The sequence below is a fragment of the Chelonus insularis genome, unplaced genomic scaffold (genome assembly GCF_013357705.1).
Source record: "Chelonus insularis isolate UGA/USDA-ARS -01 unplaced genomic scaffold, ASM1335770v1 contig_38_pilon, whole genome shotgun sequence".
NCBI classification, from domain to species: domain Eukaryota; kingdom Metazoa; phylum Arthropoda; class Insecta; order Hymenoptera; family Braconidae; genus Chelonus; species Chelonus insularis.
The window spans coordinates 392,705-413,128 of record NW_023276546.1 but is presented as its reverse complement, the minus strand read 5'-3'; the positions used below and the strand labels follow the sequence as shown (position 1 = coordinate 413,128).

The following is a 20,424-nucleotide window of genomic DNA, read 5'->3' as shown; positions in this document are numbered from 1 at the left end:
TGCAATACGCAAACAAATCAAATGCGCACGCAACTATAGTTCCGTACATCTGTGTGTGCATGCATTGTAGCAGTAAACCAAGATGGCGCTGTACTGTTTGTGGTTACATCTTCAGCGGCTATAAATACGTAAAAAATAATAATAATTTAATGTTTAGAAGATTAAGAAACAAGCAAATCAACTTATTATACGGTTTTAATGTGATCTGTGAGTTTACATAACCTAAAAGTACGGTATTAATGAATTAATCGCACAATTAAATGCCAACAACGTAAGTAGTTAACGATCAGGTAGACATCAGAATTCCCACCTGAGGAATGTAAGTCTTTTGTAAAATAACTCGCAAATACATCAAGAACAATGAGATTGTGATAAGTGATATAAAAAAAAATACAAAAGTATTATAGAGTACGGTACATATATATATAAATAATAAAATAAATAAGAACAATTGTAAAGGTAGTGTTGACCTGTCGGGGGGTCGAGGTGCTCTCCGGCTTGTTCTCGTGACGTATGTGTGTCGCGGAGGGCTGCCAGGAGTCGACAAAAGCCGTAGTAGCAGGTCCGTTGCCAGTCGTTTCGTGCTGGTTGAGTTGCCGCGAGTGCATTTTATCATCGTCTCATCCTCGATGCGCCGTTCTATTCGGCGTGAGGGTGGAGGACGACCACGAAAGCGCGAGGTCATCAGGAAGTAGCAGGAACGTTGACGTCGCCAACAGTGGTGGCGACAACGAAAACAACGACGTCAACAACGATTGTGGAATCATTAATAGCCAAATATCCAATATTATCATCAACAACAACAATAACAATAACATCATTAACACCAACTGCTACATCCAAGATTTAAAGTGGGACAAGGAGGTGCCGGAAGCACCACCCGAGAACCGCCCGGAAGCATAGCGAAGAAGATGGCCTTCAACGAGGTATGTTGTAATTTTTTTAATTTTTTATCTCAAGCAATTGAAAGGAATACCTTAACCTCACTCTCGACAAGTCCAGCTGGCAAATTGTCAACATTATTCTTTACAGAAGGTAAAAAAAATGAGAAAAAAAAATAAGCTACTAATGTACATGCATAGTTATTTTTCTGCTTTTTGGAGAGACTTTTTAAAAATCATTGTAATGAAGACAAAAAAATTGTGGAAAAAATTAAATTACCTCAACATGGACGCATGTTTGCGCACCGCGGTATCAGTTTGGCGCGCACATATTTAACCTGATCTATGTAGTTATAAAGGTGAAAAAGAATGCGAATAAATATAACCTTATCTCATAATTTTAATTACAATCCCTTATCAATTAAAACCGCTATCACTAAGCGGTTTGATTAGGTACTAGAAATATAAGAAAATATTTTTTTAGCCAGAATTTGTTCATTTCAAATAATTAATTTATCATTATAATAAATAAAGTTTCATTTAAATATATCTTGATAATTCATTTAACGCGGAAGTTGTGTAAATCATTTTTCTATTTCTCTAACGATATCTCGATGACATTATGTAGACTGGTTTACTTATATTATTACAAGTCTATATGCACTATCATATGCGCGTCTACCAAGCCATTCAAATGATTACATCATATTACACGACGATGACTGAGCCCCTGGAACGTGCATTTATTTCTTTCACGAATTACATAACCTACTACTGAAATAATATTTTAGAAGACGACTAGATTTATATACATTTTTAATTTGCCTCTTTCTGTACTTTTTTTTGACCTGGACAACCAACTATTGATTGAAATATGTAATCCGGATAATACATCATTTTTCTGTCGACATTATGAGCAGCTTTATGGCTTCTTGCCACAGTATGAGTTTCAGATTTCCACTGACTGTCACAATATTCCACTTTTTTTTTTAAATTCCATCTCATCTGATACGTTTTACACTCTTGGAATTATATTTTATAATTGAAATGGCTGTAAAAAAAGATATTAATTGGAATTTAGATGGTCTTTTTGAGTTGTAAAAAACTTTATCAGAAGAGTAGTATAAGCATTTTCAAGAGATATGAAAGAAACTGTTTAACATTATTTGTCAGTAGACTATTAATGTGAGCATGAAAAATGTAATAAATTTTTTAAAAACATTCAAAAACAGATAACTCAATTTTTATTAATTTTTCATATAGAATGGCATGATTTTGTTGTGTTATTTTATTGCAGCTTTCTAAGAATTTCAAAGTGTTTATAAGCAAAAAACACCGACAGTATGAACACGAATTAGATTGGTCATTTTTATTCTTTGATGATCAATAATCTCATTTGACAATGATACATAAAACAATGATGATTCAATGTTTTAGTGTTGCAAAAAAGTGAAAAATACTTTTTTATAAATATTCTCTTTTTGATTTAATCTACAAAGAGGAATAACATTTAAGTAAATAGATTAACTGTTTAATATGAAATTGATAACATAAATTTACGTAATTTCAGGTGAAACTTGAAATAGCAAATAGGAAAGTAGTCAAATTTTTTTCAATATTTATTTAAACTATTTAACTAGATTGAAAGTAAATATTTATTTTAGTTTTTTTTTGTTTTTTTTTTTCTAAGATAAAATAACAACTATAAATAAAAATTGCTGAGTTAATTTTTATGCAATCAGAACAGAAAATTAACTGTAATGTATCAACCTTATTTAATCACCATACTTTTTAAATTTCAATAACCTACTTTGCATCAATAACATTTATTTTATTCTTTTGAAATCATTCTTTTGAATGAAAATATTTCAAAATAAATCTTTCACAAGAAGTAGTAAAAATTTTTTTAAAACAATATAAAATTGATGTTTGATATTCCGAAGCACCTAAAAAATGCTTCCTTCCGTTAAAAAAAAATAATCATTATGATTCTTTACATATAATGTGGAATATTTTAATAAACCTTATTTAGGTTAAGAAAACGAAAAATGATTGATTCTAGAAGAAAAAAAAGCAGAAATAATATCGACATATTCTAAGTATACTTTCGCTTCAACAGAACATCAATGACGCGTGGGCATGAACCTTAGTATCTTAAGAGTTCACTTCAGCACGTATTTGTTACTAACGGGACATTAACCTAACATTCATCTTTCTTTTTATATCTTTTTTTGAACTCTCATCCAATCCAGCTCCTCTATCATAAAAGTACTCCTTATAAGTACACTGTTGTAAACCTACGTACTAGTTGAAATCCCTTTGAATTATTCCGAGAGAGATTCTTTAATTCACACATGAATCCTCCATCTGATCATGAAAAGGGATTCCCAGTAAATCTTTTCTTCACTTTAACTTGTTGTTGAACGCGTAGCAGTATTCAAGAAGTATCAAACGGTCTCTTCTATATACCGTTTACTTGCTTCAACGAACAAGCGTCAGCAGAAATTTAACCATAAATCCTTTTTTATTTATTTCTTATAATTTTATAAAATTATAAGAAATAAATATATGTATACTTTTTTTTAGTAAACCTTTTGCTGATCATTTTTTTTTTAAATTTACACTACATTAAAATCAACTTAAGTTATGATTTTTTTAACTGTTAGATAATGATTGTGAAAAAATTTATTTTTCTTCTTCTCTTATAGAGTTTTAAAATCAATTTTTCTTTCTTATCTTTTTTTATTGTAACAAGTTTCATTGATTAAATCTTATCAGTATTTACAGGTAAATATGGATTATATTGAAAATAATCAACAAGTTTGATTAATAGTAAAATATATATTTCAATGAAACTATGAAGTTTAAATAATGAAAAAAAAGATTTAGGTCGTAAACAGTTGACTATATAATTTATTCAATGTGATTTTTCTTTGTTGACTAAGGTCAAGCCACAAAATAACGTACATTGTCCTCATTTTCGACCCTTCATTATCTTAAAAATGAATAAGATCATAATACTAGAATAAAATGAAAGTTAATTTGATACTGCCAGATTAAGTAAGTTTAGATATAATAAAATAAGATCATTTATTCATTGTAAATTTTAAATATCAAGTTTTTTATGTTAATTTTTTCCATTAATTACTTTTTTTCCATTGTAGATAATCTAACTTTGTTTTAAAACATGAAAAATGTTTTATATTCAGGTTTAATTGATTAAAAGTAATAGTTATGTAGAGTCGATTTTATTGAACAACTTATAAAAATTTGAGAAAGAAGAAATATTAATAGAGCAAACTATTGTCAAAGTAAATGAATTATTTATTCAAATGAATAAATAAATATTTTTGTTGATTCAATTAAACTCAATTTTCCAATAAAAAATGATGTATAACAATACAAAAATGATATTATTATAAATAGCTCTACAACTTTTTACGTTATTCATGTACTTACATCTGTTATTGTAGTACAAAAAATTTAACAGTAGATTAAATTAAAAGGATTAGTGGAACAAGGATTATCACAAATTATTATCTCAATTAAACTAATTCTTATACTTTTTATTTACTTTATGTTTTCTTTAGGTAACTAACTAACTTATAATATCTACATACATCATTAGAATATGCCAATTAAATATTTGAACAATTTTAATTATTTGACTAGAGTATAAATTACTTTTTAGAGTCTCAATTAGCCAGTATTTAGTTCTCAATTTATTTTAAATAAAAATATTATAAAAATTTAGAGGAAAATTTTCTTCTACAACATCAATTTAGTTGATCTTAATTTATAGTATTAAGAAACTAGACATATATTAGTTTGATATTTTTATACATAAATACTATTATAAAATTATCGCAGTTTATAACATTTGAGTCTAAAAAGAGCATCAATAACAAGCATTCATTTTAATTCAATTGAAATTGATTATATGACAAAAACTGAATAATGGAAAAATACCATCCTTTTGACTCAGACAATACAATTTTTGTATTTAATCAAAACAAACTCTTGATAGATAAGTATACAATTACAATGATTTTAATGGATGTTTGAAATAACTTTTAAACAATAATTATTATAGCACCATAATTCAACATTTATTTTAATAAATTCCTTGAATTATTGTGGAGTGTTGGTAAAATTTTCAGTTCTATCGCTGCTAAATGAAAAGAAAGAAATCGGTCGAATTGTCAAGGGTAGGAGAAAGGATAGGAAAAAGAAGAAAATAGGGTTTTCGGCGTCGGCATCAGGATGCATAATATAACATCCTCGAACTATCAAGGTCCTTGCCCCAGGAGCCAGCCAGACGGTCGATGCCCAGACTTGCTTACTCACTCTCTTCTTATCCCCTTTAAGTAGTCTCACACATCTTCATCTTGTGCAACCTTGGAACCAAGTTAGATACTCAAAGTCAAAAAATTAATATCCAATTTTTTTCTAAAAAAAAAAACCCTCTAATTTATACGATTGATTAATCATTCATCAAAAATTCTCCTTCACAACTGAATCGAAAAAAAATTTGACTTTAATTAATGAAAAAAATTGGTAAATTTTTCAAGTAAAAGTGAAAATCATTAATGATAATATTGAAGCTGAAAAAAAAATTGGCCGCGCGAACTACAATTGTCTAGAGTCTAGACAAACATATTCGGTTTGGGGGTTGAACGATGCGCGTGGTGGTGTCAAGGAGCTGGTGCGCCGACGCTTGGTGATGTTGTAGCGTGGTGAACAAGGGAGAAAGGGAGTACAAGTCTGACGGATAAACGCTAAATTCAAGGGATGCCGACTACGTGTGGCTTCAGTCGACGCGCGACGTTTTGCCGGACTTAATCAAGTTTTTTCTACTTGTCCAAAAGACACTAATATTTATTTGCTTAATTATAATAAAAATACACCAAAAAAGTGCTCGAAATCAACATTATATCAAGTATAATCATCATTTAATGATAAAATAAAAATAAATAATGAACATTTGAATAAAAAATAATAATTAAATAAAAACCTTAATAACTAATTAAAATGAAAATTTTAAATTTTTAAATAATCATTTAACCAGAACATCAATCTTGAGAATAATTATTCGACAAGTCTCTGTTGATTATCAGAGAGTTGAATCAAGGATAGAAATTGAAGCGCAAATATTTGATATTAATTTAAAGTAATTCCGGAAGGGAATCCTCATCGTGATCGGGTCGTTGACTCTATTTCATTACATTCTCACTCTCTCTTTCTCTCTTACTCTCTCGAGTCTCGGTTTAAATCGTATACCCGCGAGTTCGCAAGTAGACTATCGATCTCAACGACTAACTGCACTAAAGACTATTTTTAGACCAGAAGAATAAAACTAACTGTCGATGTAAAGTGAATTGAAACCACGCGGTGATAACGATGGACCGACTGATGAAAGAATACTATAGGTTGTTTTGAATTGTTTATTATTCACATATGCATATAACATATCTATGTGGCGACTTGATGAGCCACTACTTTGTCTTCTTCCTTTAACTTCCACCTGTCGATACGTCCACTCGTTGAGTATTCTATTGAAAAATATCCATTAATGTTTGTTGTCATGATACAGTCGAAATATCGATCGGTAAATATTGATACTATTTTATATTAATTCATGTTACTGTTATTTTCTTTTTTTTTGTTTTGCGATTATTAATAATAGCAAAGGAATTTCTTTTTCTTTATGCAAGATTGGAATATTGCCAGTGTTTTTGAAGGAATAGAAATAGTATTAAAATATCAAAAAAATATCAATTAATTGGAAGAATGTTTGCCGCTATGGTTTTGCATAAAAATTCAAAACATAATAATAAGTTAAATAACAATATTCATAATAATGATGATCATAATAATGGTAATAATAATAATAATAATAACTCTAGTCGACGTAGTTCAAGAAAAAGTTTTCGATCGAATGTTGTAAATAATAATGTTATCAACATCACAAATGATAGCCAAATCAATGACAATCATGCATTTAATGCGACTATGGTAAGTTATTAATTTAAAATCACATTTAAATTGATTCGCTTATGTCTATTAATATTTTTGAATATTCATATTCAAATATTTGATTTATTGATTTTTGTTCTGTAATTATTATATTTAGAGAAATCAATGAAGTGAAATTATTGAAAAAAAATTATGAACAGAAATGTGTAGAAGAATAATTAACGAGTTATCGAGAATTAGAAATCTAATGAGTTAGAGAGAAATTGAATAAATCTTTTTAAATGTTTAAATATTTAAAATAATCGTTCTTATATATTTATTGGAAGGATGAATCTATTTTGACGTTAGTCACTTTACCAGAATTTTTATGAAGAAATTTAAAAGATTGATGTGAAAATTCAATGTGACACATTAAAGAAAAAATATTCTTTGTTGAATTTTTTATCATGTAATACTTTCAATGTCTTCTTCTTTTTCTTTCTGAGATATCTTTTAAAGCCGATCAAAAATTGATGGTTTTTCTTAAAATAATTTCAATCGAATATCAGTTAAATAAAAAAAATTTATAAAACTTAATAAATAAATTCCATTCATTATTGATAAAGTTTTTAATTATTTATATATTTCAATATAAGTTATCCCAAATTTTACTTCTTGATCAATTATTTCTTAATCAAGTGAGAGAAGTATATTAAATTTAACTTTACATATACTTATACAAATCAAGCTCAATTTCATATGGTTTACTTACATTAATAATGATTTCCGTCATTATTTAAATTTTATTTTTTATTTATTATGTCATCTCAAATAATTAATAACATCTTTATAGAATTCGTTGTTAGAATATAAATTGTATTGATGATAGGAGAAGAATGACTTGAAGTATTTAAATTTATCGATTGATAAATAGACTCTAATTTATTCATTGGGTTGTGTTATCATGTACTTTGAATTGAAATATTTTTATTCACATATTCTATTATTTATGTTATCATTTGTTTGAAATATATACTAAACATATAAATTCAATTCTTATTGATAACAATGTAATCTTATCAAAAAATAATATAAATTGTAACAAAGTTAAAAAATTTGGTAAATAGAGCAGAATATATAAAGTAAATGAGATCCTCATAGTAGTCATAGTGGTTGTAAGCGTGATTGATTAAGACTTATTAATAATCATACCATCAATTTTATCGATTTTATCGTTATTACTATATATGAGCTTAGAAGAGATAGCCACCATGTAACCATGTAATTGATAATGACACGTTTAATCGAACAATTTCAATTTATTTTTATAGCTTAGCCATTAAATTTTCATTTTTCATCTATTTTAAATGTTCCTTCATTTATTTATAGATAGTAAATTTTTGTTATCAATCATTTCCATAATTTCACGCAGTTGATTGTTTAATTTAGCCAATAGAACTGATTATATACATCAAATATTTCTCATAGTTGATCATAATTATTATGTCAATATTAACAGGCAAACTATGTATAAAGTTATCGCTCTAATTATTGTTAGGTAATATTTATTTTAAAGATATTATTATTTTTAATTTAACTTAAAATTTATCCAATTATATTTATCTGGAACATTTTTTATCACAATTTTCTTTTACAGTTTATGCTATCAACTTTAAAAGAAAAGATTAATTTATCAATGACAAAAAATTGAAAAAAAAAGTATTTATATGCAATATGGATTTTTTAAAATAAAGATATCTAGGACAGGATGATCCCTTGAGGCATAATAGTCTCTATTAATAGAGAATAATGATTTTGATTTAGTTGTAGGATTTTTTATATTTTTAGAAGTAATGTACTGAAAAATTTAAATTAAATTTTCATATTTATTATCAATATATTTCAATAATTTATCAATCATCTTTGTCATTAGTAAAATAAATTATAAACTTTGAAGAGATAATTTTTTGATTATCTAAAAATGAAATTAATAACAATGAAAAATTTTATTCTCATATCATAGAATGATGATAAAATTTATTAAATTATTGAAAAAAATAAGGAAAAAAATGTGAAGTCTAAATCCAAAGTTTATAATGAAATTGATAATTTAACGTGTAAGATTTTGCACATTGCTAAGAAAGAAAATCGTTCTCTCAAATGCATGGAAATCATCAACTATTGAAATAAAAAAATTTTTTGACTTTATAATTCTTAATGTTGAATTATCGAAATTCGATAAAACAATTTACTCTCTATTGACATTTACTCAAAATAAACACGAAATTCGCAAAAGTTTGTTCATCTAATAACTGGTCCAACGTAAATCACCCAATTCCAAATGAAATTATTGGTGAAAATAGTAGGTCGACAGCAAAATTGGAGTTACAGTCGCCCTGTGAGTGTATTATCGTGTGGATAATTATGGACTGTGATAGGAATCTTTCGTTCCTGCGTGCTTTTTAGCTTGTTACGTTTGAAGTTGGAGGAATAAAAGGGATTTCTTTGATAAAACTTTAGTCACGCTAAAAAAGTAAAAGAATATCACAAGCAAAGCTCAGGTTTTTTTTTGTTATTGTTGCTGGCTTTATCGTTTTATTAATAAGTAGAATTTAAATCGTAGGCAACAAATTGAATATGCAAAATGCAAAAGAAAGATTAACCGAGACAGGCCGAAGTTAGCCGAGTTCAAGAACTCAAGTGGTCGTAGTTGTCTCGTTGCCTTTCACTTGGCCATTCCGCTATGTGCACTAGCCCGAGTCACGCTTGAGCAACGTTATTTAACTCCTGCCATTGCGAAAGCAAATCCAAATGTTTCCCTTATAACCTGTACGTAAATATAATACATATATGATTCACTCATGTTTCATTTTCCACATCGTCGCTGCCGTTATTCCTTCAATAATCTCTATCTTAAGGCACGTCAAGTAACTTCATTTCCGATAATATAAATCTAATAAATCTGTCATATCTAATCAACCGAACAACTCTTTTCTTACCTTATTACTCAATTACAATCGATGATGACGAATTATTTACGCAATTACTTAAACTCCTTCGCTAAAATTATTGTCGCATTGTTCGAGAGATTGTTGTAGGAGGTATTGATGTCATTAATCTTCTATTATGTGATTGGATACAAGTATTAAGTAATTATTGTTACTTCTATCGATTACTATAATCAATACTGAATGATTAATAAATTCATTAAACACTTCTATTTATTTACCATTTGAATTATATTAGTGTAAGCACAATAATGCCGGTTTAATGCTGTAGAAATTTCAACTTGTCATTTTGTAAAACAAAAATGCCTTGCATTGTTGTTATTGATTCGTTACAAGCTACAAAATCCTTCATTTGAAATATATTGTATGCTTAATGTTGGATACTTAGTATTTATTAATTTTTAATAGTTTAAAATATGAAATTGGAAGATACTACGTTGAATAAAGATGCAGAATATATTATTTTGTGGTTTAAGCTGACAAGGAAGATATTTCAAGTTTTTATGAGGGGATTTTAATTGAAATCAGTGTGATTTTATATCAAATATTCCTTTTTTTATAAATGATATATTATACGCTTACGTTTAAATACAAGAGATTTTAAACAGAAGATATGGAATTTTTAATTTCCTCTTTTGTATTTATAGGCACTGATACCATTTACATATTCCGATTTATATGCAATTATTCTTATCATTAAATGCTAATAAAAATGAGAACAATTTATGTATAGAATTTTTTATTGTGTTAAATAGTAGTACGTTTAAATGGATTAAAATAAAGTTTATATTAATCTGAATCATTGATATAATTGTTTCATTGATTAACTACTAGATGATTCATTTGATTATTATTTTTTTTTGTTGCTTGTAGAGTAACGTGTAATTTTACTTTATTCTTCAAGTAAGAATAAAACATTAATTTTTATTAAATAAAATAAAATAAATAATTTTATTATTAAAAATGATTGCAAGTTTGATAAATTATTATAATATGAAATAATTATAATGTAATAAAAAAAGTAAAGAACAAAGTACTTGAAGTTGTTTATAAAAAGGACATTTAAAACATCGTCATGACGAATTATCTGTATGTCACCTTGTAGATATCAACTACCGGGTGTCTATATAATAGGAAACACTCGATTCTCCAAGTTCCGGCAACTTTTTTCCCCTCTCTTGAATAATACTCCAATGTTGGTGAGGCAGGAGTACCCGACTCCCGCGCCTTTCTTCGCGCGATCACGGTTGCCCCAGCACTTGGGTTCCTGTACCTGTCAGTTGATTTTCAAACACTCGGACTATGAAACTGCGTTCCTTCGTAACCGCTATTATACTTCTTAAAAATATCTTCTGTAGCGTTATTTAGTAGTGATATTTACAAAAAGTCATTTGATATATTTATAAAAATATTGTGAATAAATACGTCTTGTAAAATGTAGTGGTTAGTAAGTGCTTCAGTGAATTTGGAAATTTTCCAGTGGTTCCTTGGTTTATTTAGAGCATAAAATTGCTTGCACGACCACTGGAAATAATTATTCAACGTTTGGTTGCACGCGTATTCCCGACTTTCCCCAAGAATCTTTTTTTGATTGTGCCCGATTAGTTATCATACATAATTCTATTCTCATTTCTCCCTTCTTTGACCTCGCAATCAAAAGCATTTTTGCTGCTTTTAGTGTAACACTACCGCTCGAGTTAGACTTTATTTACTTTCACTTGAAACCTTAATAGACTTTCCTATGCTTCGATTAAGTTATATAAACCGTTTTGTACACTAATTATTGCTTAATGAGCGTAAGAATATAATGAAATTCAATACTATGTGTTGATATAGTCGTGAATTGACGTGGCAGCGGAAGAATGTGGGCGAAAAATGAACCTACAGGTGTGCCATAAATTTTATGTTAATAGTAAATGAGAAATATAAATTGTCAGTTTTGGTAAATTATTTCTAATATTGACAAGAGGATTTTTATATAAAAGAATGCGAAACGGCTGTCAAGCTCAGCAAACTGCGGTGATGGCTCCGCCTCACCTCAACGGCTCGGCACAGTTTATTTCCGGCGGATATGTCGGCTATGTTCCTCGTCAATCCTGGAATCAGTATCAAGTTCCACAACAACAACAACAACAACAACAACAACAACAACAAATGCAAACACAAGAGCGTCGTATGACTGCAAGTAATAGTGGAAATAACAGACCTCTTTCACACCCTCCTCCACCACCTTCAACTACCCAACGAAGTGGCAATCAGGGCCAAAAGAGCAATTCTCTTCCGCGCACGCGTATCGATACGCACTCGAGATCTTCTACACCGTCGGTGAGTCAACATTTTGTTGATCAACATCATTTTTAAGGAATACTGTATCTTTTCTCATAAAATTTGTGATAAAAACTTTCCTAATATATAAAATAAACAACACACAAAATGGAAAAATTTTAATAAAAATTCATGCTTTTAATCACCATCATTATACCCAGTAATAACTACAGTTTTGATTACTTGCTGATGAGTTTGATACTTTATTTCTACTTTTATTCATTTGTTCATTTGATTTTCTCTAAATCTTTAAGGTTATAAATTAAATAGCATTCAAGAAATCATGATAAACATTCACTTACAGAGATTTATTACTTACAGTATTTATTTCTGTTTTGTAATAAAAATGATCATTCATTCTCATTATGAAATAATAATCTCAACTCTTTCGATCTCTACTAATGTATATAATGCATGCATTTGAGAATATGTTGGTGACAATAATGAAGATATGATGGATATTTCATCAACAGTAGTAATTAATTTTTTCCGTTGATTAAAATTTAATGACATCAATAGATAAGCAATGAGTTTAAAATGATTATTTCTTGATTAATTAATATAAACTCGGCAAAAATAAAAGAACATGTGATTGACAGGAAAGTTGATTTTATATTTTGATAAGTATTAATTGCAATGCAAAAATAATTAGTAAAACTTTGTTAATAATATTACAACTTTACTCAATAATAAAGTTATGCATTAACTTTAACAGGAAAAAATTCATTGAAATGGAATAAAATGTTTTGGAGATAAAATTCATTTTTTGGAACATTTATTCTAATTATAATATACTCTACTTTTATTTTTAAAAATAGAGTGACATCATTTAAATACGGGTTGATAAAAATTTATTATTATTCACAGCTATAATAATGGCAATGATGGTGCAAGTTATGATTAAATGTTGACGACGACTTTGTAACGGTAAACTTGTCGCTGTATAGGAGAATTCTATTTTATTCGGTGCACGAACGTTTCTGGAAAACAGCTGGTGAATGTCTTATAAGTCTCTTGCGTGAGAATGCTGATTTTGCTGGGTGACACGATGGAATTGAGAGATGAGCGCAAATGCGTTTCAGGAATGCACCTCATCGGTCCGCATATTTTAAGAATAAAAATGAAAAGAGAAAAAAAAATAGTGAGATAGAGAGGAAAATTACGCCTTTTTTCAACATTTTTACTTTCGTTTTTACCAGGAATTTAATTGTCATAGTCTGAGGTTTGATATACAATAAAAAGAAAAAAAAACATTCTTCGAAACAGTTAAACTATCTTAAGTTATGTACCATGGCATTGATTCATCTGAAAAGAAGCCAAGGTAAACGACATTGCTAACAATCTGATACTTACAGAATGAAACTGAAAATGATAAAGATAATTGAAGAAACTTACGGCAACAGTTTCATTATTTTACACATTTAATTAAATGTTTAAATTACCTTCAACTTTTACTTACAATTGTTATTAAAGCATTTAATAGCATTAAAATAAATACAAAATAAGGTTATTCCAAATAATAATACTAATCTTTAACAGTTCATGTATTTCATAAATATTAACTAATTATTTTTCCATTATTAATAATTATTTACATTCATAAGCCGCTTTAATTCCTCCAAGAATTATATCACAATCTAAAAAAATATACTATCAACAGGAAAATAATATTCATTAATAATCAACAATGTTTTCCCTCTTTTTATTTAAAGTCAATAAAATTTGAAAATTATTTGTAAATTTAAATTCGATTGCATAATTATCTAGCTGATTTTTTTTGATGGAAATATTAAATATATAAAATATCAAAAATTAATGTAATTGATTGAATATTTATGGGTAAAATCTTACGTAACATAAAATGCACAAATGTTTTTCTAATTAGTTTTGTAATTATATAATAAATAAATGTAACAAAAAAATTCAATAAAAAAAGTACAAATAATCATATATAAATAACTATTTCTAATTATTTATTATTTATAAACAGTGAAATATGTTTACTCCATAATAAAAGAAAAAAAAAATTTTGGTAATTGTTTAGTTTAGGTTGCATGAACTCGATTTCCTTAAAATTTTATTATGTTGTAGAGAAAATTATGCTGATTAATTTATATACATGTATTTTTTTAAGGTTGAAAATTTAGATAATAATGTGCATTAAATTTTGTCTTGGTAGCACTTTTTCCAATAATAATGACATCATTGCGTATGAATTGGCACAACATATCGATTTCTTTGTTCACATTTGTCTGTTTCTATGATTTGCTTTGTCAAACATTTAAAAATATCCATTAATTGAAAAATCGGAGTGAATATGATCACACAACATCAATTTTTGACTATTTGTACGAGTGAATAAATTAATTTGTCATTACGCTACTCGTAACTAATTATATTTATGTTCAAGGAGTTTCAGGGTGAGGCAGGGGCCATGGTGGGGAGGTTGTTAAAAATTTAGACCAGATGTCAATACTTATTCTAAATTTTTAACACCCCTTCCTCCTCCGCCTCACCCTCAGACCTCTTCAACATCAAATATTTGCAAAATACAAACTTTTCAAGATAGTGTATATTTTTCATTTTTCAAACCTTCATAACTATGTGATGATATGTTTTTCGCGCCCAACATACCTTTATATTCTTGTTGAGCATAAAAAAATGTAAAACATACTAAAATTTCAAAGAAATCGAGCGTATACGACCTAAACCAAACAATTACCACAGTTTTTACTTCATGATATCAACATGTAAACATTAATAATAAATAAAATAACTTTCTACTTTTTAAAATATATACTATGACAGCATTTATCATGAGCATTATTATCAACCAAGTACTACACAATATAAACTATTTTTTCCATAAAAATTAATTCAATTTATCATCAAAACCATAAATAACGTAGCGAAGAAAGAAGAATATTAAAAAAAGTGTATTTCTCTAATGCTAATAAGAAAAAACATCATGATGACTTGGAACAGAGATTTAATTTGATGAAATGTATTTTTGTTACAGAAGGTTGATCCGGAGTTGATATTTACGAAACAAGAGAGAATTGGAAAAGGTAGTTTTGGCGAGGTGTTCAAGGGAATCGACAACAGAACTCAGCAGGTTGTGGCAATAAAAATAATCGATTTGGAAGAAGCCGAGGATGAAATTGAAGATATACAGCAGGAGATTATGGTGCTGTCGCAGTGCGACAGTCCTTACGTCACTAAATACTATGGATCTTATCTCAAAGTATGCTCAGATTACCATTTAATTAAAATCTCCATGATAAAAATTTTAAATTAATATATTCTCTTATTGAAAATGACCATTTTATAAAAATACCGTATATAATATTTTACATGTTGACGATGCTTGATAACGAATAAAACATCATCCCTTAGCCTTGTACAGTTCAATGGCTTGAGGATGATCTTACAATAGTAGATCATTTATGCATGATGTCGCCCATGCGATGATAATCCTCATTTATTGGATATACTAGTCCCTAGAGTAGCTTCATCTCCCAACCAAGTAATGCAGGCAGGGGCCCATCGATACTTGGATATAATTATAACGGTGCGCGCCCGGTGGCACGGTTTCCTCTGCCTCACCTATGTTCCTCTTTCTTTCTTTCTCCTTCTCTCTCTCTCTTTTGCTACGTCGCTGAGCTGTAAATACATTCCATTTTCTCTACATTTCTCATGTTTATGTAGGTCTTGGCTACCAAAAATTCAATGAACTCCAGTATAGTTCCCTAAAAAAATCTATCAGAAAAATGAGAAAGTAGGAATATTTTTTTAACAATGGTTTAATGACTGTTGTCAATTAAAGTAATTTTGTTTTCCTTTAAGAAAGTCTTTCAACTTAAATTTATTAATTGTTGAAAAAAAATACTAACAAAAAATTACCTTTTGAATAATGTCAGTAAAAACAACTAATTCTTTTTAAAAAAAAAGAATATTTTTGTGCTTGCATGACTCCCTTAAAGAATTACATATATTATTAATTCCATTTATTTACATTATTTCTACTAATAGTTATTTTTTAATTGTATTAACTTGAGGTATTTTGCAACTTATCACATTGAAAATGGTGAATAATGAATTAATTTAATGGTTTGCAGGGTACTAAGCTCTGGATCATTATGGAATACTTGGGTGGCGGTTCCACTTTGGATCTCATGAAGGCCATGAAGACCGGAAGTTTCGAGGAAATGCATATTGCCGTTATCCTCCGTGAAGTTCTTAAAGGCTTGGACTATCTTCATAGCGAACGTAAATTACATCGTGATATTAAAGCAGCCAATGTTTTGTTGAGTGAAATGGGAGATGTTAAACTAGCTGACTTTGGAGTTGCTGGACAGTTGACTAATACAACGAGTAAAAGGAACACTTTTGTTGGAACGCCGTTTTGGATGGCGCCGGAAGTCATTAAACAATCGGCCTATGATTCAAAGGTAATTTTATTTAATTCCAAAAGATGTTGATTCTATTTAACATAAATAAATGACATTTATAAATACATGTTGTCTCTTCATATTATAAGATTTATTTTAATGTATAATTGATTATAAATCACTATATACGACAGTCATTTGGCGTTAATAACATTTGTAGAGAGATTTTTTTTATTAAATAGAAAGTAAAAACTTGATAATTAAAAAACTTCTACCATAGATATTTTCTGTAATTTCAAGATATCTTCAAAATTTCACTTTTAATTATTTCAATTTTATGCATGAGAATTGTTTAATTATTTAAAATCATTTACATTATTTCAAAGTAAATATTTCATAAATTTCTGTTTTTTTTTAGGCGGATATTTGGTCTTTGGGAATCACAGCGATAGAATTAGCAAAAGGAGAACCACCAAACAGTGAGCTCCATCCAATGCGAGTTCTTTTTTTAATTCCAAAAAACAACCCACCTCAATTAACTGGAAACTACACAAAACAGTTTAAAGAATTTGTGGAAGCTTGTTTAAATAAAGATCCAGAAAACAGGCCAACAGCTAAAGAACTTTTAAAGTTTCAATTTATTCGAAAAGCGAAGAAAAATTCTTATCTTATTGATTTAATTGATAGATATAAGAAATGGAAGTCACAAAGAAGTGAAGAGTCTGAAACAGAAAGTGAAAATTCGGATTCAGAGGAGTCAAAGCAAGACAGTGATATGGATGAACCATGGATAATGACAGTAAAGGGTCCACATGGTGCAAAATCTTCCGTGCTACCAGTCTTGACGTCCCTGGATGAACAACCGACCTCACTGAGTCATACTCCTAATCACAGATCAGTTGGTCATAGTCAAGATGTCAAGGTTTACGCAAATGGTGGTGCAGGGTCGCCACCAACGGCTTTAGTAAAAAATCATTATAAATGGTCGAGGGAATCATTCAGAGAATTAAAAGCAAAACTTAATACACCGTCGCGTCCTCATGAAGCTGCACCACCACCTCCAGTAGACATACGAGAAAATCGAGATAGCCAAGAATTTCGAGAATTTCGAGATTCGAAGGAAATCCGTGATGGCAGAGATCGTGAGAATAATTCTCGAGAAAAGAGAAATAGTAAACCCGATGTGCCTGTTGTTTCCATGTCAGACCATAGATCAAACGAGGATAAACAACGACCAAGGAGTTCTCAAGAGCCAAAACATCCTCGAAGTGCGACGCTTACCTCTGTAATCTACCCTTTACTCTCAGAACTTCAACGCAAGTATCAATATTCATCAAGGGACAATAACGGAGACAACGTTGTATCTAGAAATGGAGGAGCGATTGATGAACTGAGAGGTGCCTTTGAATTGGCTGAGCGTACGTCGCCAGGAATTAATGAAACTCTTGTTCGAGAGATCCTCAAGGCCTTACTTCCAGCAAATCACTCGGAAAGTAGACTCTCTATGATTATGGAGAAAGTTACATTAAGGTGTGTACTTGCATTTTATCACGGCATAAGTTTTCGTCATGTTAGCTCTCTTATAAAAAAATTTTAATTAATTAAAAGTAACAATAAAGCTTAATTTTGTTATTTTTTATCTTCAAAACAGAGTAAAATAAATACTTTTTTCTGCGTTGCATCTTGATAAAGGTTCTCATTTAAAGAGAAAAAAAATTCAATAGCTCTTCTAATCTAATTTCATTTTTATGAAAGAACAAAATTATAAAGGATTTTCTTTTCAACAGTTTATTACTAGATAGAAATATATTTAACAAATGGCAACATATAAATATTCAATTAAAATTCTACAATAAAAAATAATCCGATTAGTTTATATAAACTTGTTATATAATTTATTTAAAAAATTAATACTTTCATAAATTTAAAATAATAATAATAATAATAATAATAATAATCATCATTTTTTTAGGGATACGTAGGGACGGGAGAGAGCGAGAGTGCACAAGAAGCTGTGGTCCGAGTACATATTAACTCTATAGAACTGAAGGCCGTTTTAATTACTAATCGGACAACGTTAACAGGTGCAGAAAAAAATTTACCACAAGTGCACCTTGCGCTTCGAAAGATTTTAATGGATCAAGAATGGAAAAAAGCAAAAACAAAAATAATAATATTAATAATAATAATTGTGCCAGCGGTCTACCCGAATTCCTGCCTATTTAAATCTGCCTCGATTCGGTACAATTGATTCGATGCAAAACTGCAAATAAAATGTTGAAGAGGGAAAGGAGAACTCGGGAATATTAATCTAAACTGTGCCCGCATTCTCATTAATTATTATTTCATCATGAGCGTATGTGCACTTGAGATTTTTATTACCAACGGGAAAGGCTTTTTTGTGCGTGGGAATTGTTTGATTTTTTTTGTCACCACGCAATTGTCACTTTGCACTCACGCGATACGGCCAGGAGGATACGAGGCACCAGTATTACGTACACTGGAGGCCATGTAAATATGTATGTAGCTCAATAAGATATACTTATTGTTATGGTCGACATGTCGCCGACTGATTTCCACACTTTCCGACAAGCATTGTAGGTTGTGTTCCACAAAGAAGATCCCTTTGCTGTTAAAGAAATGTCGAACAAGAAAATACCCCTAATTATTATCCTTCCCGATCGTTATGATTCCGATAGTTTACTAATTATTTTGTGAAGAGAACGACAATGCATCTATGCGGGCACAAGCGAATAGAAAACAACAGGGTGAGAGTGTAGAAATATGGTCTTATTTGTGAATTGAATTATCTACTGTAGACATTACTTAAACAATGATTAAATTAATTACAAAAAAAAAACAATTAAAAAATTATTCATGAAGTAGTATTTACTGATTAGAAATGTATGTAGATGTTGAAGAAAGATTTATTGTCATGAATTTATTATTTAATTTATTTTTTATTCGTATCGTTATTATTAAAAGTAAACATAACAATTAATAGTTCGAGTATCATAGACTAATAAATGATTGTTATTGAAAAAATTATTATAACAATTAAATTATTCGAAATAATTAGTGAATGATTTCCAAATTTATGTGAGTAGATAAATTTGAAATATCATTAATCCTGTATTTTCAACATTTCATCTACCCTCTCACCCTTCACTTCAAATTTCTACCCGCTTGTTATCTCCTAATCATCAAAACAATTGGGATAGACTCATAAATTTGTTTTATTTTTATTCTATTTTGTTGTAAGTTCATTCTTTATTATAAATTAATAATAACCATATTATTGTTCCAACGGTTGGGTTCGTTTTTTTCTTTTAAAACTTGTAAATTTATATTTGAATAGTCAACAGAGTAAAATTATTTCTTAACAAAAATTGTTTTTCCATTTTAAACAACTCATGGTTTTCATATATTTTCATTAATTTCTAAAAATTATGATGGATTATTGTATTGTAAGTTTTTTAATATTAGAGTATTATTCAAGAGTGATTGTGTAAATCAGAAAAGCAGGGTCTGTCAAATAATTAATGAAAATAAGCATCTGTTATTATTAATATTATTTTTTATAACTTCTCCGTGGCCATCCATGTTATTGTTTTCTGATGCTTATGTTAGTTATTCGTATCACCAGACAAGGTTGGTCAATGGTGATGAAATTACAGATCGTGGAAAAATAAAAATTAAATTCAATACAAAACTGAGCTATTTATTAATCCTGTCTAATCTATTTTTATTGATAATTTCCATTAAATAATATTTATACTTAATTATTTTATAATATGTCAACAATAAGATATAATCATTGAAATTACATTTTTGAAAGTTAAAAAAACCGCGCAACAGTTAAAG

The 20,424-nt window shown here is 28.8% G+C and overlaps 1 protein-coding gene across 2 annotated transcripts; it reads left to right on the top strand.

The window, feature by feature from the left end:
• The first annotated feature begins 78 nt into the window (after positions 1–78).
• Positions 79–20,272, top strand: GckIII (Germinal centre kinase III). Of its 2 annotated transcripts, XM_035084436.1 has the most exons (6): positions 11,005–11,731; positions 11,830–12,169; positions 15,189–15,413; positions 16,288–16,620; positions 16,979–18,090; positions 18,533–20,272. In XM_035084436.1, the coding sequence occupies exons 2-6, from the start codon at positions 11,831–11,833 to the stop codon at positions 18,540–18,542; spliced, it is 2,019 nt and encodes a 672-aa protein (XP_034940327.1). In that variant the 5' UTR covers positions 11,005–11,731; position 11,830; the 3' UTR covers positions 18,543–20,272. The 2 variants fall into 2 exon arrangements, with proteins under 2 accessions (XP_034940328.1, XP_034940327.1); XM_035084437.1 differs by lacking the exons at positions 11,005–11,731; positions 11,830–12,169 and adding an exon at positions 79–926.
• Positions 20,273–20,424: the final 152 nt, after the last annotated feature.